General features: G+C 54.2%; 7 protein-coding genes across 7 annotated transcripts in view; 2 read left to right on the top strand and 5 right to left on the bottom strand.

Annotated features, from left to right (window-relative positions):
* BO66DRAFT_178987 (flavoprotein WrbA) overlaps positions 1–716 on the top strand; it is a 1,200-nt gene extending 484 nt beyond the window's left edge. Inside the window, exons 3-4 of the mRNA XM_025642359.1 lie at positions 41–440; positions 531–716. Coding sequence (XP_025507870.1) covers positions 41–440; positions 531–632 — 502 coding nt within the window. The 3' untranslated portion in view covers positions 633–716. The remainder of the gene's footprint in view (positions 1–40; positions 441–530) is intronic.
* Positions 717–1,159: 443 nt separating this feature from the next.
* Positions 1,160–3,390, bottom strand: BO66DRAFT_459778 (tannase and feruloyl esterase; the record flags this gene model as incomplete). Its single annotated transcript, XM_025652268.1, has 7 exons — positions 1,160–1,208; positions 1,372–1,644; positions 1,729–2,261; positions 2,339–2,455; positions 2,566–2,862; positions 2,900–2,981; positions 3,089–3,390. The coding sequence occupies 7 exons, from the start codon at positions 3,388–3,390 to the stop codon at positions 1,160–1,162; spliced, it is 1,653 nt and encodes a 550-aa protein (XP_025507871.1).
* Positions 3,391–5,191: 1,801 nt separating this feature from the next.
* Positions 5,192–7,294, top strand: BO66DRAFT_398428 (uncharacterized protein; the record flags this gene model as incomplete). The annotated part of the gene is made up of 6 exons (XM_025648641.1): positions 5,192–5,434; positions 5,486–5,866; positions 5,928–6,233; positions 6,288–6,587; positions 6,695–7,045; positions 7,145–7,294. The coding sequence occupies 6 exons, from the start codon at positions 5,192–5,194 to the stop codon at positions 7,292–7,294; spliced, it is 1,731 nt and encodes a 576-aa protein (XP_025507872.1).
* Positions 7,295–8,262: 968 nt separating this feature from the next.
* Positions 8,263–9,747, bottom strand: BO66DRAFT_366429 (C2H2-type zinc finger protein; the record flags this gene model as incomplete). Its single annotated transcript, XM_025645254.1, has 2 exons — positions 9,053–9,747; positions 8,263–8,939 (listed from the first exon to the last, which is right to left on the bottom strand). The coding sequence occupies exons 1-2, from the start codon at positions 9,600–9,602 to the stop codon at positions 8,263–8,265; spliced, it is 1,227 nt and encodes a 408-aa protein (XP_025507873.1). The 5' UTR covers positions 9,603–9,747.
* A 779-nt stretch (positions 9,748–10,526) lies between these two features.
* BO66DRAFT_388657 (uncharacterized protein) lies at positions 10,527–13,019 on the bottom strand. The gene is made up of 2 exons (XM_025646615.1): positions 12,439–13,019; positions 10,527–12,345 (listed from the first exon to the last, which is right to left on the bottom strand). The coding sequence occupies exons 1-2, from the start codon at positions 12,773–12,775 to the stop codon at positions 10,865–10,867; spliced, it is 1,818 nt and encodes a 605-aa protein (XP_025507874.1). The 5' UTR covers positions 12,776–13,019; the 3' UTR covers positions 10,527–10,864.
* Positions 13,020–13,973: 954 nt separating this feature from the next.
* BO66DRAFT_179045 (uncharacterized protein) lies at positions 13,974–14,659 on the bottom strand. The gene has a single exon (XM_025642360.1). The coding sequence runs from the start codon at positions 14,568–14,570 to the stop codon at positions 14,139–14,141; it is 432 nt and encodes a 143-aa protein (XP_025507875.1). The 5' UTR covers positions 14,571–14,659; the 3' UTR covers positions 13,974–14,138.
* Positions 14,660–14,748: 89 nt separating this feature from the next.
* On the bottom strand, positions 14,749–15,609 carry BO66DRAFT_398431 (C2H2-type zinc finger protein; the record flags this gene model as incomplete). The annotated part of the gene is made up of 1 exon (XM_025648642.1): positions 14,749–15,609. The coding sequence occupies one exon, from the start codon at positions 15,607–15,609 to the stop codon at positions 14,749–14,751; it is 861 nt and encodes a 286-aa protein (XP_025507876.1).
* Positions 15,610–18,178: the final 2,569 nt, after the last annotated feature.

The following is an 18,178-nucleotide window of genomic DNA, read 5'->3' on the forward strand; positions in this document are numbered from 1 at the left end:
TCCACCCACCCCCACCCCCCAAACCTAACCCCCGCTCCAGAATCCAAGAAACCCTCCCCTCCGAAGTCCTCGCCAAGATGCACGCCCCGCCCAAATCCTCAGTCCCCATCCTCGAGAAACCGGAGCAGCTCCTCGACTACGACGCGGCGCTCTTCGGCATCCCCACGCGCTACGGCAACTTCCCCGCGCAGTTTAAGGCCTTCTGGGACCGCACCGGCGGCATCTGGGCGACCGGCGGGTTCTACGGCAAGTACGCGGGCCTGTTCGTCTCGACGGGCACGCTGGGCGGCGGCCAGGAGTCGACCGCCATCGCCGCCATGAGCACCCTCGCCCACCACGGGTTCCTGTACGTGCCGCTCGGCTACAAGACCGCCTTCCCGCTGCTGGCGAATCTGGAGGAGATCCACGGCGGGTCTGCGTGGGGGGCGGGGACTTTTGCGGTATGCCTTTGTCTTTTCCCTTGGTTGGTTGGGGTGGGTGTGGTAAGGGGTTTGTGATGGTGGTTGCTGACTCTTGTTGATGGGATTTAGGGCGCCGATGGGTCCCGTCAGCCGACGGCGTTGGAGCTCCAGATTGCCGAGACACAGGGGAAGTCGTTCTACGAGCATCTCTCCCGTGTGAATTTCGCGTGACTACATGACAGTTCGGCTAAGGCGGAGGCCCCGACGGCTTCTGCGGGGCAGCAGGGCGATACGGCGAAGGCGACGCAGCCGGAGGGGATTGTGCAGCAGGGGGGTAGTGGTGGTGGTGGTGGTGGGAGTGCTCAGGCAGCTCAGCCAGCAAAGAAAGAGGGTCCATGCGGGCTACCCTCGAAGTGTACTATGATTTGATCGCCTGATTTATGGTCTGGTCATAGCTAATATGGAGATGGTCTGTGACTTGCGTGAGTTGCTTGATATAGTTGATATATCTATAGTTTATACTTGGTAATCATCATTCGAGGCTTGAAACAACACGACCCCGAGAAGATGTCTGCTATAGGGGTGAATCGAAGGAAAGTGGACTACAACTGTACTCATGACATGACCACTCCACCCTGGCCACCTAGATTTCAACTGAGTTCAATTGACTTTAGATTGGCGAAGATTCGATTAATCGGGTGAAGGAAACGATTCAAAACTCCCAAGGTTCAACTGAGTTTGATGCACGATCTTGATGCTTACAGACTGACAGACTTCATTCTCCAAGCCACGGTCTTCATCTCTGGGCTTTTATAACCAAAGGTGTTAGCAAGCTAACACTTATACGCCCAATGCCATTAGTTGTGTGTCATGTTCCGACCTTCAACAATGGTGAGCCTTGCAAGAGCCCATCCTCTCTCTCTCTCTCTCTTCTAGGAACCCAGTGCCTGGCACCTCCAGTTCTCCGGACGGTCGGGATCCCCGCGTCCCTGATACCGGGCCAGCTTGGGATGGGCACAAATGGGCCGTTGGCGCGTGATGGCATCCATTGTGGTAAAATGCGTAGGCGGTCCCGATGATCGCGTCCGGCGCCGTGCCATTCTCGACCCATTCCATCAGCGCCAGCAGCACGTCGTGCTTCGCATCGTGGAAGTTCGGCACTGAGTACTTCCCGTTAATTGTCATGCTGATCCCGGCGATGTAGTACGGAGCGTTCACGTAATCGGCGGTGTCAAGGCAATGCCTGTTTAACGACGAGCAAGTTAGTTACCGGCCTAGGGAAAAGGATCCTTGACAAAGCTTAGCCATAGGGGAGAATCCCACTGACCCCATCCCAAAAATAGGAAAGAAGCGGTAGCAGTCATCCACGTGTACACCCTGAGGGCTGAGAGTGCGGTCGATCTGCTCGTAGAGGTAGTAACTGGCCCCCGTGGCGATGCCACCGTCGCTCATGCCATGATAATGGAGCAGCTTGCCTCCCCCGTGGTAGAAGGCACTCAGGTTGTAGGCCGACGCATCGGCCTGCCCGGGATCGAGCCGCTCGGAGAGTTGGATCACATCCTCGTTGAACGACTGCCACGCCCACTCGGGCCCCAACCCCAGCATGTATTGGATGTATCCGAGTCCGATGATGTTCGGCGCCCCGCCGTCGATGTTCAGAGTCCAGAAGTGCTCCGAGCCGCGGAGCCAGGCCGGGAAGACTAGGGTCGAGTTTGTGGCCCGGAAATCTCGACTGAGGGTGTCGAACGTCTGCAGCTGCGCGGCCGTCAGACATTCCGCATCGGTGGGATCGGTCACGGCTGAGGAGCATAGAAGCGTTTCGGGGTTGAAGTTGCATCCAAGAGGATCGGAGATGATCGTCTAAGTATGTTTTTCAGTGACCCGAACTCGTACCTCGACTTTTGTACTGTTAGGTGTCAGAAAAAGTCAAGACTCACATCAACGAGACCGTCCTGGCCATCACACTGCCGCAGCACCTCCCTGCCGATGACATCAAATTTGCTCGTGGGAATCATGGTGATGTTCGAAATGTAGTTCACATATCCCACCCAGAACTACCATATTTGCTGATGGGACTAATTTTGGAGGCGCCGTCAGAGGAAGAGAGGAGCGATGAGACGGGGCGGGGAGAAAGCCAATGTTCATCAGGTTAAATAGCACTCACCGTCCACCAAGCAGGTGCGCCTGCGATAATTCCGTCGAAATCCCCCGGGAATGCTTCCGCCTCTTTGAACCCTTGGCGACCACCAGTACTACAGCCTTGATAGTAGTGGAACGAGGGCCTAGTCCCGTAGAAGGCCTCGGTGATCTGCTTGCCGTATATCACCGTCTCGTGCAAGGCCCGCCACCCCCAATTGACCTGCGATTCGGGGTTTTGGTACGCCCAACTTGCATCGGTTGCAGAACTGTTGTGACCAGTGTCCGTGGAGAAGACGGCGTGGCCATATTTCACCCCGGTGCCCTATCTCTCTCGGGAGGTTATTTGTGAGGGATGATACGGGCTGGAGTCCTGTGCTGGGTGATTTCCGTACCATGTCCACCCAATTCACTCCTCCCGCCAAGCCTCCATTTCCAACAGTCCTGCGTGTGAAGAAGTACAATGTCAGATTGTACTGTAGAGTACCTATATGGTGTTGAAAGGGGCGGGGGAGGGAGGGGGAACATGAGTTCAGGGTTGGCCCACTCACAGCGTACGACCATTCCATTGGGAGGGAAGGAAAAGACCGAAGCCAAAGCTAGCGTTGGCTGTGTCTCCCAACACGGTGGCACCAATTGCGCAGAGACTGGGGAGATTGATCGGGTCGGTTGGCCAGCCCGTATCCCCTCGGGGCACTGTGAAGGTGCCGTTCTCGGGAATCGCGGTCACAAAAGAGAGGCTGACATTTGGTGGTAGGAGGGAGTTCACAGCATCCCAGTCACAGTCCAGAGTAGCATGGGCGGTTCCACTACTCAGAAGTAGGGGGAGAAGTGCTCGAAGATACCTGTGCATTGTGAATATCCTTGGTTATCTTTCTTTGGTCCACGAAGCAAAGCAATACATGGGCTGGGGAGGAGGGGGAGACTACTTATGATCCGGTTTTGTGAGCCCCAACGGATTCTGTCCGAGCCAGGTGGTTAAATCATTACGCGGTCCTCATATCAAATTCACCTCATGGTGCAGAAGAAGCCCTGAGATATGCGGGGATAATATGTTTCGTCCCGTTCGTCCCGTTCGTCCCGCCAAAGCTCGGCTTGATTAGGCCGCCAGAGCACGAAAACCCCACGCAACCCCGCAATTTGCCCCCGTGCTTTTGCCCCAGAACAAGAATTTCGTTACTGTTGAGGTCTCGAGACTGGTTTAGCAGCGCCAGACTAGCTGCGAAGCTGTGCATGCTTCCCCTCAGATGGCTACATGGGAATGGCACGGTCCTTGTTTTGTTTCCGTGATGGAGATACATACATGAGATACATGAGAGACGGACATCATTTCGAACAGTCAACCCAGGTAGCCCTGGATGGGGCAAGTTAGTTATATTGATAGAGTGGGAAGTGAGGGTCGGTTGGTATGATTTCATACGAGGCAATCAATTTGCCCTTGGTTGTGGTGTGTATACCTGCTTCCTGGTACACTGCACAAAAGGGGATTCTTTGCGGAAAGTTGTATCCTTTTCAACATACGGTATCGGACCCGCATACTATGGATAAGTTCTATGAAGACTAGGTAAAGTCCTGGAACTGCCTTCTATGATCTTCAACTAACATTTCATACCGTTTCCGCTACCGTTTCCGCTTAAGGCTTCGAGCCTACGAACGATAGTCCAGAAATAATTAGTTCATTCGTCTGAGAATATTATCTGTTGTAAATAACTCCAAAAGAAAGGAGAACAGGATGGCTATCATTACTTCTAATCATCCTGTTCGAAGTGAAGCTTGACATGTCCAATCAATCGTATTGTCATATACGTTCTCAGTTGCAGTCCCTGGAAAGTGAAGCTCGATTCCTCTCTCGCATCCACCAATCTCATGCTACCTGGAAAAATAGCCATCTTGCGATTGAGCATCCATATCGAAGGCAACCGGAGTCTTAGGAAGTACACGATTGGCGGTCCATTTCGACAGGGTGTATCGAAGAGCATGATACTGGACAGAGTGCGAAGTTGTCAGCGTTAATGAATTATTTGGATGGTTGTTCGCGAACGCTTGGAGATAGATGGAGATGTAACTTAGACGACTGTGTTTCAGTATGGTGCGTATGATAGTCGTCTAGGCAAGCTCTATTAGACGATACCTCATAAGTGTTCTGCCTTCTTTTCCTTTCAGTCTGGATCCATACTAAAGGAAAGTAGCTCTTGGGTTTACTCTTGACGATATCCTGGAGAGAAACACCACAGCGCATTTAAGTCGACTTCCATAGGCCATCCATCGTCTTCTGTGCTTCAGTGTCCCACCCTGCAGGTCCAACTCATGGCCCATATCAGCTGAAAGACTTTTCTCTGACACACCGTGGAAGAAATTGCAGCCAACGGGTGGCGGATATCAAAACCCAACATCATTCACTGCAAGATTCGCTTAACGTGCCAAATCCGGCCGGCAATCTCTTCATCATTCATTCACTGATTCCCTAGATCCTCACGGACTGGGCTATAAATATGGCCTCTATCACCACCGATCCCCCTCCTTCTTTCTTCCTCACCACCCTCTCTCTCTTTCATTCTCATCCTCCTCTTCTCGTCTCTCCTTCATCATCCCCATCCATCATCGATCCTCTCTTTCGATCCTTTTCATCTGATACACTCAGTCTTTCCTTCAAGATGCTCTCCTTCAAATTCATACTCCTACTCTTCTTTGGTCTGTTTATGCAGACTGTCCTGGCCACCTCTTATGGTCTTGTTTCCGATGTTGTTACTTCTCGTGACGACGATACCGCGTCCCAGGCCCCTGGAAATGGATTTGTCACTGCTGTTTCTGACTTGAGTGATGATACCTCTGACAACGGTCTCGGTGAGATGACTACTGGTACTTCTACTGTCGACACACTCCCGAACCGCAAGCCTGTATGTCTCGTGCCTTTGAGAACAGTCAGGTAACAAGCTAACATAAACCAGAAGGGCTGCATTGGCAGCGTATGCTCCCCTTCGAACATGTGTCTCTGCAGGAACAAGAGCGGCGTCCGGGTGTATTGCTACTGTGAGGAACCCGGCAAGAAGTGCAGGTGCGGGCGTGACGCGCTGGCTTCGAGGGAGGTGATCGAGGCTGATGCAGAGGCTACTGTCGTTGATGAGGGTACAATTACTGATGTCGGTGTTGATGGTGCTGATATCTCTGATGCTGACTCCTCTAATGCTGGCTCCTCTAATGCTGGCTCCTCTGATGCTGGCTCCTCTGATGCGGCCGTCTCTGACAATGTCCCCTCTTACGACGCTTCTGAAGACATCGACTCATCCGACGAAGACACCTCACCCATCAGCATCCTCTCGAACAACGGCGTAAGCCCCCTCCCCCCTTCTATATCCCCATAACGAAGACACAAGCTAACATAGCCCCCAGAAACAGCAATGCCACGGCAAGTGCACCAAGTGCCTCGGCAACTGCAAGGACAAGTACCAGTGCCTGTGCAAGGGACGCGATGTCGTCGCCCGTTGTGGATGCGAGAGACTCGGGGAGAAGTGCCAGTGCAAGGGGCCGTGGCGTGCGGCTCGGGACGTTACCTCAGTCAACAGCACTACAACCGATGAAGTGGAGAGCGCTACACCTGCCGCGGATGAAGCTGCAGACGATGTCGACGATGCAGCAGCCCCAGTCCCCGGTGTTTCTCTCATCAGCGACAGCGAGCTCATGGAGTCCAAACCTACAGTCAGTTTCTACCTTGGACCATGAGAATGTGCTACTAACGCGGAGTGAGTGCAGACCTGCCACGGCGTGATGTGCTCCAAGGACGGCAAATGCCACTGCAAGCATGGGCCCTACAACATCGTCTGCCCCTGCCACCGACTCGGTGCCCCCTGCTACTGCAAGAACTGGCGCCGCGATGATGATGTTCCTGGCAGTGTCGACGCTCCTGTGGCAGAGACAGTCGATACCACCCCTGCGACTCCGGTGGCTGATGACAACACCCCCACCCCCACCCCCGAAGACGAAGATGCAGAAGCGTCCTCACAACCTGGTTTCTCGCACGCCGTGAACGATGAATTCTCCACCCTCCAGCGAGTACGTCCTCCCTTTCCTCCACTTCTATTCTCCCAAGACAGTAAAACCACCACCACCACCACCACCACCACCACCACACAGTCAACTAACCCACCCCCCCCAAACAGACCTGCTACGGCACCTGCAGCCGCAAGCACAAATGCAACTGCCGCGGCAAGACCTGTCGCTGCCAGATCCCTGGCGAGAGCTGCAAATGCGTCTTCCCCTTCCTGCCCCCGCGGGAGCTTGAATCCATCCCCACATTCCCCGGTGACGAGGCGAAGGCCGAGGCGGAGGCGGAGGTAGATGATACGGGCATCGAAGACACCGCTACCTCACCCACTGAGGACTCCACCACCGAACTCAACCCCCAGGACGACAGCCCCCTCATCCCCGAGGAAGACCCCACCAACACCGAAACCGCAACCTCCCCAGTGGGCATCGAAACCGAAAACTCTCCGCTCGTCGCGCGTGGCGAGGTAAGCAGCAGCCCCCGCCCCCAGCCCTACCCTCCAATCCACACACCACCTAACCCCCTCCTTATATCCACATACACCGACTAACACATGCAATACAAGCCATGCTGGGGCGTCTGCGACAAATACCGGCACTGCTACTGCGGCCACATCCGGACCAACTGCAACTGCTCCAAGCGCGGCCACCGGTGCTACTGCGGCTCGGGACCGAACGATCTGCCGCCGGGGATGGGGTCGGGGGTGACGTACTGATGCATCCACAAAGACAAAGACACTTGGACTTGGACTTGGTCACATTTTCACCACTTGGATTCTAGTAAGTCAAAGGAGTCATGGTTGGGGTCGAGGCGCGGAGGGTTTAACACTGGGGGAGGGGAGTTTGAGGATGACAGGATGCTAACATTCCTTTCTGGGCAATAGGGCCATCCGTATTTTCCCCCGATCGTCGGCGTCAGCGTCAGTGTCAGCGTCACCTTGGAATTCATCATGGGTTTGCGTTGGACTCGATAAGATACGGTACAATATTCTGGCGGATTGGGACAGTGTGGACTTGGTGTCTGTCGGGACAAAGACAGATCTGGGTGTTGTTGATGAGATATTGAACTGTGCTGTGCTGTACTGTACCTAGACATGCAGTGGGTGATGTTTGCTAGTCTTGGCTTGGACCTGTGTTCTTCGTCAAATGATGATATGGTATGGGATTACTTGAAATGAGAATTTATGATGCTCTGCATCGCATAACACAGTGCAAGCTTTGTAATAGACGGCGTCGTGTGTGTGTGGAGGCAGACCTTGATTCTTCTGCAGTTCTGCTTGCTTCGCTGGGGCATGAGGGGATCACATAACCCGGTTATGTTCGTCTGCTTCTAGCTGGGTAGTCGTTAAGGATGGTCATCATCTAGGTGATTAGAAACTGCAGCGGAAGCTGGTCTGCTCGTGTCAGAGGTAGATGATAGTAAATTGCCATGACTACTTAAATAGTCATGATGATCGATTGTAGCGCCCAAACTCCCCCCCTTCCCATACCATACAGTACACGAGCGATAAGAGAACCGAAACCAAGAAAAAGAGACCAGGGATATTTTTGACAAACCCGCAAACATTGACACCAAAAAAAAAAGGAAACCCGGAATTCGAGACTCTGGATCCGCCTGCACGCAACAGACAACAACCTCTGGTCAAAAGGGCCGGAAAGAGCGGATCAAGATTCGAAGGATGCATCACGACGGAAAAGCCTCCGAATCATCCTTGACCTCCACCTCCGCCTCAACCTCCACCTCCACCCCCTCCGTCGACTCCAGCGGCTCCGGCTGCGCCTCCCCCTCCGCCGCCGGCGGATCCAGCTCCATCCCCGCCAGCAGCGCCCCTTCCTGGCCGGCTATCGTGCGGAACAGCCCCAGCTCCGCCTCGACCAGATCATCGAAGATCGCCTCCTTCTCCAACCAGGCCTCCTTGCGCTTGCCCAGGATCGTCTCCCCGGCCGCCCGCAGCTGCTCGCCTTCCTTGCGCGCCCAGTGGATCTGCCGCAGCAGCAGCCGGTACAGCTGGGGCCCCTCGAGCAGCAGCTCGTGCACGTCGAACCCCTTCTCCGAGCCTACGGGCGGCACGGACAGATCCTCCTCCGTCTCCTCGGTCGCGCTCTCGCCGTAGTCGCCGAACGGCTCCTCCCCGCCCTTGGGCTGCGAGAGCTTCAGCCTGATGCGCTGCACCTTGCCCGCCGGCGTCCCCGTCGGGGTCGGCGCGGCCGAGGAGGAGGCGGCGGCCGCGACCGCCGCCGCCGCCGCGAGGGTGGTGTGGTGTTTGGGGACGGGGTCCGACGGGCGGAGGGCCTCGGTTTCGTGGACGGTGCGCATGTGTTTGGCCAGGGCGTCGGAGCGGGTGAAACTGCGGTCGCATTCTTTTTTCCATTGGGTCAATTAGTACCAAATGCCATTCTCGGAAGGGGGAACCTCTCTAGAAAGGTCTCTGCGGCGGGGCAAAAAAAAAAAAAAAAAGGACCAAAGGACGAACCAGGCAAGGCGCAGTAGAACGGCTTCTCGCGGGTGTGGCTCCGCATGTGGGCGCGCAACGCATAGCCGCTGGCGTGCGTCTGCCCCTTCCGACTGCAGTCGGCCCACTCGCACGAGTACTTCTTCTGCCGGCTGCCGACGTGCTCGTCGTGGATGTGCTTGACCAGCCCGTCCATGTTGCCCAAATCGCCGGCGTCGCACCCGTCCCAGCGGCACACGGTCACCTGGTCGTTGGCCTGACCGCTGTAGTCGTCGTCGATGCTGCCGCCGATCAGCGCGTACGTGCCGGGCGAGTTGGGGATCTCGCCCGAGGTGTCGGAGGAGATGGAGGTCGAGGGCGAGGGCGGCGGGAGGTCGTCTGGGAAGGTGGTCGAGACCGGGGTGGCACGGTCCCAGGAGGTGACGCCGCCGGTGCGACGGCGTTTCGAGGGGGGCATGTTGGAGTTGGTGACGGAGCCGGAGGGGGAGAAGGGTTGCTTGAGGTCGTCGCGGTCCGACATGTCCTCGTCGGAGGCGATGGAGGAGAGGGGAGAGCCCGGTGATTCTGTCATTGTGACAGATTGGAGGGTGGAGGAGTGAAGGTCAGGTGATTTTTTTGAGTGAGAAATTTGGCGATAGGGATAGGAGTGAATGCAGGTGGTGGTGATGGAATAGATTATGGTTGTTGTTTGGGAGACGGAGAGAGAGCAAGAGGGCGCGGACGGAGGCCGGAGATTATACGATCCATGATCGCATCTCGAGTATACCGATTCGGTAGAGACACGTGACCGGTCAGCGGCGGAGGAACAAAACCTGGCCACTGCCTTCATTTCTCCTCCTTCACTCTTCTTTCCTCCGTCTTTCTCAGTCAACTGTGCAGGCGCAGTGCAATTTCAAGAGATTTGGATAATAATAATGTTTTACGTCCAATCCACCTCGATTCCCAACTAACAAGAAGTGTAAGTCTGGCTGTTCATCCTCCCTGCCACCACACCACCACACCATCACCACACACAACAACAACACAACAACCCCGATATGATGAGCAAAAATGAAGAATTCTGCAATTCGGACAGTCTCCTAATTCACTGTGAGATTGGATGTTGACTCTTCTACACTTGATCTGATCTATCGATCCCTTGATTCTCGCTATTCAAGCCCCCAAGCTCTGTCAACACGAAGCTGACAAGCCGCTTATCCAGGCATTAACCAACAACTATCATACATATCACATCCAAGCCATAATACCATCATTCATGCAATCTCAAACTTCACCCCAATCCATGTGTAACCATCGTAATCAGCATCGCCCCTGGTATCCCCCGCCAGATTTCGCCATCCCCGCCAGATTCTCAGGAGGACCTAGCTGACGTGCTCTGGGTAGCGTGTGAAGTACCCGCGGGAGGAAGGTAGAGCAGGCGATTCTCCGAGGTGTCGTAGAGATACGCTCCTCTTCCAGTATCACTCTACACAAGACACATAATCTAGTAGCTGTGGCTCGAGCCAGCTCACTTCTGGTAATATAGTAAATAATCCCGAACAAGCAATGTCAAAACAATCATCAATGGTAGAGCAGATGGCCCCCAAGATCCCATCATCAATTCGTCATCAGTAGGGCCGCACGCATCACAAAGCCACGCATCAAAACAAAAACCCAACCCACGGAACCACAGCACCCAGAAGTAAAATACATCAGCCTAAGACGGACACGTCTCGCGAATTCATCAAGTCATAAGCTCATCATCATATCATCGCAACACACACATCCTACACACAGCACCATCCAACGGGCGCTGAGCCCCTTTATATCAAGTCTTTCTCCTTGCACAGGCAATCAAGCATACTGCGCCATGGGCACCCGCCTCGACCGTCCCGCCGAACGAGACCGAAGGCTCGGCGGGGTGGACCCATACTCGGACGGATGGTGCTCCTCGATCTCATCCGGGTACATGGTCCGCGGTTGGTGATGGTCATATCCCGCGTGGCTCTGCGCGCGCTGATGGCGCAGTTCGCGCTTGTGTTCGCACTCCTCACGCAACTTCTGGCGCTCCTTCCGGAGCTCAGCCGCATGTTTCCATTCATCCGCGGCGCCTTTGATACCCCAGGCGGCGATGCCCACGCTGGCCACATCGCCGAGATTGGCCTTGAGGCGCCGGCGGCGCGCTTCCTCCGGGGTGATCTCGCCCTCGCGGAGCTGCTCGGCTCGTTTCTTGTGTTTTTCCATGTTTTCATAGAGCTCATGGGCGGCGTGGATTGTGGCCACGGTCGCCAGGCCGGTCTTGACCAGCGTCTTGCGCGTTAGTTTCTTCTGGCGCTTCTCCTCATCGGTACTGCTTCCTAAGTCAGAGTCACAATCCTCGGTGCTGTTGGAGTTGGAACGGGGCTCATCCGGGGCACGGGTACGGCTATAGCCAGCTTCGTCGGCGTGAACAATTGGTCGACTCACATCTCTAGAATGTCGGGAGCGCCGCGGGCTTCGGTGACGGCGATACTCATAGTCGCTATAGTCGTCGGGGTAATCATCCCGACGGGACGAGCGGCGGCCATCTCGGTCCCGGCTGTCCCGGCTGTCCCGGCGGTGGTCCTTCTCGCTCAGACCCAGCGCCTCCATCCCCTTGTGGATGTAGTCCGAGACGCTCTTGCTCCGCGGTCTCGGACGACGGTCCTCGTAGCTGTCCTGCGAGAGAGATCGGCCCCGACTCCGGTCCCGGGGACGGGACCTGGAGCGGAACCGATCGTATGCTTCCTTGCCGATCGCAGCCAAGGCGCCTGTGGCAGCGAGATTCTTCACGCCACTGTTGCTCTGGGAGCGTCCATGGTGCCGGCCGCGGGAACGGGAGCGGGAACGGGACCCGTTCAGGAAGTGGTTGGCGGCGAGCCCGGCCAGGGTCGATTCCACGACATGACGCTTCGAGTGCTTCTTGGGATCGCGGTCCACCAGTCCATCTGTGCCCCCGGCCGCGATGGCAGCGGTCAAGATCCGCTTCCCCTTGGCGCCGGTCCACTCCCCGGGGTCCTTGCGGACGCGGAATGCCTCGATGGCTCCGGCGGTCAGAGCGGCCCGCATCGCCTGTGCGATGCGTTGCTCGCTTTTCTCGCGCCGATGGCGACTCCGCGAGCGAGTCGGAGACGGCGAGTAGGAGTAGGATTTGCGGTCGCGGGCCTGCGAGCGGCCGCGCTCCCGATGTCTCGAGCCCGACGAAGCAAGCGATCCCAACCCTAGCGCCCCCAGGGCTTGCTCGGAGATGGACTTGCGTCGGCGCGGTGGGGGCGAGCGGCTGTCGGAGGGGGACCGGGAGTATCGACCCCTATCATCTAGGTAAGGTCAGCACGTTGGGTTTACTGGGGACTTTATTCTAGCTCGTCCGGAATAAATGGTGTGAGAGAACATCTGGTGGATATACGTACGTCGATCGTCATGGCGTCTGGAGCGGCGATGTGAGTGCCGATAGTAGTCGGAGCCGTCGTCGTAAGGGTCGCGGGGGTTCACGGAGTGGGAACGGCGCACACTTTCGTGGACGGTGGACGCGCGGGTGGGTTTTCCCTGCGGGGGAATGCCGTAGCCGTACTCGTAGCCATAATCGGCGGGGGGGTAGTCGCGGTGGACGGCCTCGAAGGACTCGACACTGCCATCCCGATGATGACGCACAACATCGGTTTGATGGCGAGAGGGGGGGTAATAGTAGTCAGGGTTATAGCCAGCAGAAGGGCGAGATGAATATTGGCGCCCGTCGTAGTAGGCCATGGTCACAGAGTCACAGACTGGCGAAGCGGGGGTTGGCTGGATGTTTCGGTGGAGGGGTGTAAGATGAGCGATGGGTTAACCTAAGCCATGCAGACAATGGTGAGTTGATGGTTGACGGATGGATGGATGGATGGGATGGGATGACAGTGATGGGAGTGAGATAAGGAGGAGGACGAGATGATGATAAAAGAGATAAAAGAGAGGAATGAGAGAATGGAAGAAAAGAAGTTGGAAGGTGATGATGGGATGAAAAGGAAAGTCAGTTGGCATTGGTAGTTAGTCTACGAGTTTCAGGCCAATTCAGGCACTGACGGGCACTTACAGGCACTTACAGGCACTTCATTGGATCTTCCGATCTGGCAGTGGCGACCGGCACGGCTGGCTGGCTGGCTGGCTGGCTGGCTGGCATTCAATTCACCAAAAGAATCCTCCCTCTCCCTCAGTGACGTCGTAGTCCAGTCTACCCAGTCTACCCCTCAGTGACTTGTGCAAAGGCTAGAACATCCACCACTCACTCAGGTACCATCCAGGTACCCTGTTGCTTTCTCCCTCTTCTTGATGAGTCTCCCACGGCCATTGTTTGTTTCTACCCATCTCGGCCGGAGGAGGGACCATCAAAACAGCACGAGTAACTGTCCCTCAGTCAGTCAGTCGGGCAACCCTTCCTCCACTATTGTGAAACAAATCCCCTCGGTGGGGGATGGGGCTCGGCTATTGGTGAGGCGAGAGCATACCATTATTCCCCATGATGAAAGGCGTGTCACCATCCCATTCAGCCGAGTTCTTCTTGTCCTTCGGCTCAGACGCTCTCAGTGAGCAAAAGCATCCCAGCTAAACTGACATCATCGTCGTCGGCCTGAGTCATTCAAAGTCTACCCAAACTACTACTACTACTACTACTACTACTACTACTACCACCATCATCCTGGTCAAGAATGAGGTCGATGGACAGGCATCCACGTAGGACCAACCTATAGCCGTAAAGAAGTATAGAAAGTATAGAAAAGTTAGGGATGAAGTAGAGATAGAGAAGTGGTCCCTTCCCGGTGGCTGTTCCAGACTTGCACTCTTTGTGTTCGTCCCCGCGGCTTTTCCGTCCCCGCCCGTTCCGTGGTTCAAATCCCCTTACTGAGGATTGCATACGGCAGACACCCATACAACATAACTGACTACACACTACGTGAATTAAATAGGTAGGCACTAGAAGAGAACATCTAATTCAGGTATATGGATCAAGCCCAGTGACCATATCATTGTAGATCTTCAGGCGGATATCATCGCATTCGGAAACTCCATCTTGACAGACGGTCATGCAGTAGTGACCCCGTCAATTCCTCGTAGCCCGCACACATAGGCACAAAACTTATTTGTACAGTACAAAACACATCTTTTGTGGTGGATCCCTTCCCCCGGGTAGAAACTCCAGATAAGCAAGAAACAAATCAAAGACAGATGAGGTATTCATGGCAGACAGGAAAACAGCTAACACGCTTGAGAACACCCATGCAACCCAACCAAAGAATGGGTCGCATATGCAAAGTGAGTAATCACAAATGGAAACATGGACAAGAAGACAAATTGAAGAAGTGAAATCAAGGCAGGAAATGCATGGAGAGAAAATGGAAGGGGAAACAAATACACGCGGCTCTCCGTGCCGTCTATACACAATAGAAGAGATGAACAGAAGAAGAACGAGGGGATCAAGCCCCAAGCTGTCCAAAGAAATGGAACAAAGTCTATCCTGCAATCGAGAATTCGTCCAGTTCGGACGATGCACAAAATGGGAAACTCCCATACTGAAGGCGTATGCTCCAGGGGACCGCACAGCGGTCACCCTCAGCGCCGGTCAATCACTCATATCGAGCTCGATTGACCATGGATGAGGGAAATGGTCGGAAAGAAGGAGAATGAGAAGAAGAAGGAGAGAGAGAATAAGGTAAAAAAAAAACCAGAAAAAAGGCTCAGTTCTCTCATCATACTCGTGGTGGCATGGCATCGTAAGAGGATTTCTCCCGCTGGGCCTGGCTGGTCGACCGCTGGTGGGCGTAGGTGGAAGAAGCGGTGCTTCTCCGGGTCGACCAGCTGCTGCTCCCATCGCTGTCCCGGTCGGTGGCCATCCCCGTGGGCATCTCTTCGGAGTGAGTCCGGTGCGTCCGGATATGCTGCTTCATGTTGTCCTTGCGGGTGAACGCCTTGTTGCAGATCGGGCAATGGACGCTTTTCTCCCCGGTGTGCTTCTTGCCGTGGCGGGCGGCATGGCCCGAGGTGGTAAAGGTTGCGGTGCAGCCATGGCTGGCAGCAAAAGGGCAAGGGTACTTGTTCTTCCGAACCCCCGATTTTGCAGCCATGCTTTCTTTGGTCGTGCTTCCAATCGAAGGCTGCGGGGACGGAGGCTCGACCACCGAGCTCCCACTGATCCGCTTCTCTGCCATGGGCCGGTAGCCATGAGGTTCTTGCCGACTAAGGTGGTAATGCGATCGAACGCTGGCGCCGCTGCTCATGTAGTCGTAGGAACAGTCGGAGGAGCCGGGAGACGTGGGCTGCGTGGGTTCAGACACGGGTTCGTAAGGATGGCGCGCCAAAGCGGGGGATACTGATGGGGAGTTAGTGTAGGCATGGTGGTGGTGGTGGTTGTGGTGATGGTGGTAGCGGAAATCAGGGGTTAATGTCCTTGTCGTCGTCGTCGTCGTCGTCGTTGGTTGAGGCTCATAGTGGTAAGAGGAATATGAAGAGCTGGAGTTTTGTCGAGAGATCCCCGGGGCAGACCGCACAGTAAAGGCCGGGTTGTCGTCGTTGTTCAAGATCGACACAAAGCTTGCTTGACAACTAGCCATCTTGTCCACAAGATGCAATCGATCTGTTCGAGTCATGATTAGTTCCGAGTTCAGTCCCTCTGTCCTCTGTCATCAATCGCTTTGTCGTTCTTATCTAAGCTATCTATCTGTGCTTCGGAGTTCCGGCCCCGTCGACCATGTATCTCCGCGAATGGTTCAACAGACCAACAACCCTCTGCAAAGGGAACCAAAAAAAAAAAAAAAAACTCAAGGAACGAAAAACATACGAAGAAAGCATGGTCAGGGAACTAACAGATCCAAAGTACATACCCAGTTAGTAAGGAGAATGTTTGCCTTGTCGGAATCAGTTCGTGTAACGAGGACCCCCCTCGATCTGTAGGAAAGACCCCTGGAGAGCGCTGAGTTGAGAGAAGCAATGCACCCAGTTAGCTCTCGTTGCTGGGTCTTCCGTCTTTGGTCGGATAGGAGAAATTTCGCTGTAAGCGATAATTCCCCACGGATGTGACTGAGACAACGAGACAATCACCCGATGTCGATCACTTCGAGGGCTGTCGATGCGCGGGGTCCACCGGCTGCTGGAAGAGTAGGGCAAATAAAACAGTAATTGCAATTCAGCCCAGTCGGTTTGGCAGGGCTCGGAGATAATCCCAACAAGCACGGAGAATGACGGAATGACAGTCGAGACAGACACACACGCACGCACACACAAACAAATTGCACGGCGATCAAGGCGGTTGATGTTCTGTCTGTGAGTTGACCGTAGTTGTTGTATGTAGATACAGGAGGCGATAAGAGCGGATAGAGGAGGATCGGCCGAAAGTGGGAAAGCTGCAGAGCAATGAAGGATAGACAAGGCCTGAGGTGTCGCAGGAAGAGAGAAAGAGGGAGACGAGTAGGATTCGGAAGGAAGGTAGTATGGGAGCTGAGGTTTAGTGTGAGTCGGTGATATCAAAATTGGAAATTAGGGAAAGGATGTCGAATGAGACGGGCAGACCAAGAATATTAAAAGGCGAGAGAGCGAGAAGGGGTGAGAGGGTAAGTGGAGGGTGGGCACAAGAGGTGACGAACGGTCGAACCAGCGACTTTTCGTCTTTTCGTCGCAGTAAAAGAAGCATCTTGAAACCCGTCCAGGGTCTCTCCAGAAGCTCTGGCCATGTCCAAAGTCCGTCAGTTGAGTTAACTCACTAGTGGACTAGTTCATAGTAGGTGGGAAATGGATTTAATGGGTAATGGATTCATGGATAATGTCCACGACGCTAGTTCGTCGGGGTGGAGTACAAAATAGGCATCATCATTTATGGTAGCTGTTATGGGAAGAAAAAAAAAGATAAAATCGAAACCAAGAATTACAGAAAAAAAAGACAGAAAAAAAAGACGGCAAGGGAAAAAAAAAAAAAACAAAAAGAATTCTCGGTTGGTTCGTTGGGTGAGCCAGAGAGCCAGACAAGAAGAGAAACGGACTCTTGGGAAGACCCTAACTGGAGAACAGCCACAGGGTCTATGCCAATAGCGTCCTCCCGCTTCTTGAGCCGACCAGATTAGATGGGGTTTAATTTCCCATTTGTCTCTCCTTGTCCTTTAGTACCTAGTACTCATAAATCATGCCTTCGTGGTCCGTACTCAGTAGTTACGAGCACAAAAGAATAATCAGGTCTCAGCCCGGATATGCAAGTTTCCATTCATCCATGAATCTCATACCTTTCCTTCAGGTTTCCTCTGCTCTTTGCCCCTCCGATAACGCCGAAGTGCATAACCATTTCGGCATTAGTTCCACCCGCTAGTTATCCGCACAACCAACCCCTTAGTCAGTCAGTCAGTCAGACGGTAGTTAAACTTCCAACAAAACCCCAAGAAAAAAAGGTTTCAATCCAATCTTCTCAACAGCCACGCGGATTGAACCAGTCGAAGTGGGTGTGAGGTGTGGCTCGGCTCCTGTCATCGTAATGATACTGGTAATAATAGTAAGAAGTAAAACATTGGGAACGGGGCTTGTTTTTCCCCCGTTTCTGCATTGGGATCTTGTAACGACTAAGGAAGACTACTCAAGCTTAGCTCCGAGGTGACCTCGTCATCCAGAGGGGGAGTCCGTCAGCTAAAAAAGGGCCGATGGCCCCCTTTCAGGGCCCAATAGCCCCTCTTCTTCCCACCGAGGCTTGGATCTAAACTACCTAGATCCCTGGCTGGTACGTGTCCCTGTCGTCAGCTAAATGGGCGGGAGGAGAGAAGGAGAGAAAGCAGTGGTATCTAACTGGTGAGCGCATTGTTCCCGTACTGTCTCAGCCATCGTGTCAGTCGATTGTACCGATTGTACCGATTGTACAGTGTTGTCCAGTACAGATGTAGTGCAGGATACCAAAAGGAAGACGGCTGTATGTCTATCGATGATATGTGAGTGTGTGTGGAACTCAATTGCTGAGCTAAAGACGACAATCAGACGCAAGAATGAATACCTAACGAATGGATGTCTCGGCCGCTGTTGTCAGTTCAGGTTATCGGCACTAAGACCAACCAGATGCAAGCATAAACTTTCCAGGGTTCGCGAGTACTGCATGGTATTGATTGGTATTTGGTATCGATCGTCTTCCGAGTGGCAACCACAACCACTCCT

The sequence above is a fragment of the Aspergillus aculeatinus genome, assembly GCF_003184765.1.
Source record: "Aspergillus aculeatinus CBS 121060 unplaced genomic scaffold BO66scaffold_5, whole genome shotgun sequence".
Lineage (NCBI taxonomy): Eukaryota > Fungi > Ascomycota > Eurotiomycetes > Eurotiales > Aspergillaceae > Aspergillus > Aspergillus aculeatinus.

Bases quoted from the DNA above. Each gene is read 5' to 3' on its own strand.
- BO66DRAFT_388657 (XM_025646615.1), bottom strand. From the start codon at position 12,775: ATGGCCTACTACGACGGGCGCCAATATTCATCTCGCCCTTCTGCTGGC. The intron at 12,346-12,438 runs GTACGTATATCC...GACCTTACCTAG, and splicing joins CAGACGCCATGACGATCGAC to ATGATAGGGGTCGATACTCC.
- BO66DRAFT_179045 (XM_025642360.1), bottom strand. From the start codon at position 14,570: ATGGGAGTTTCCCATTTTGTGCATCGTCCGAACTGGACGAATTCTCGA.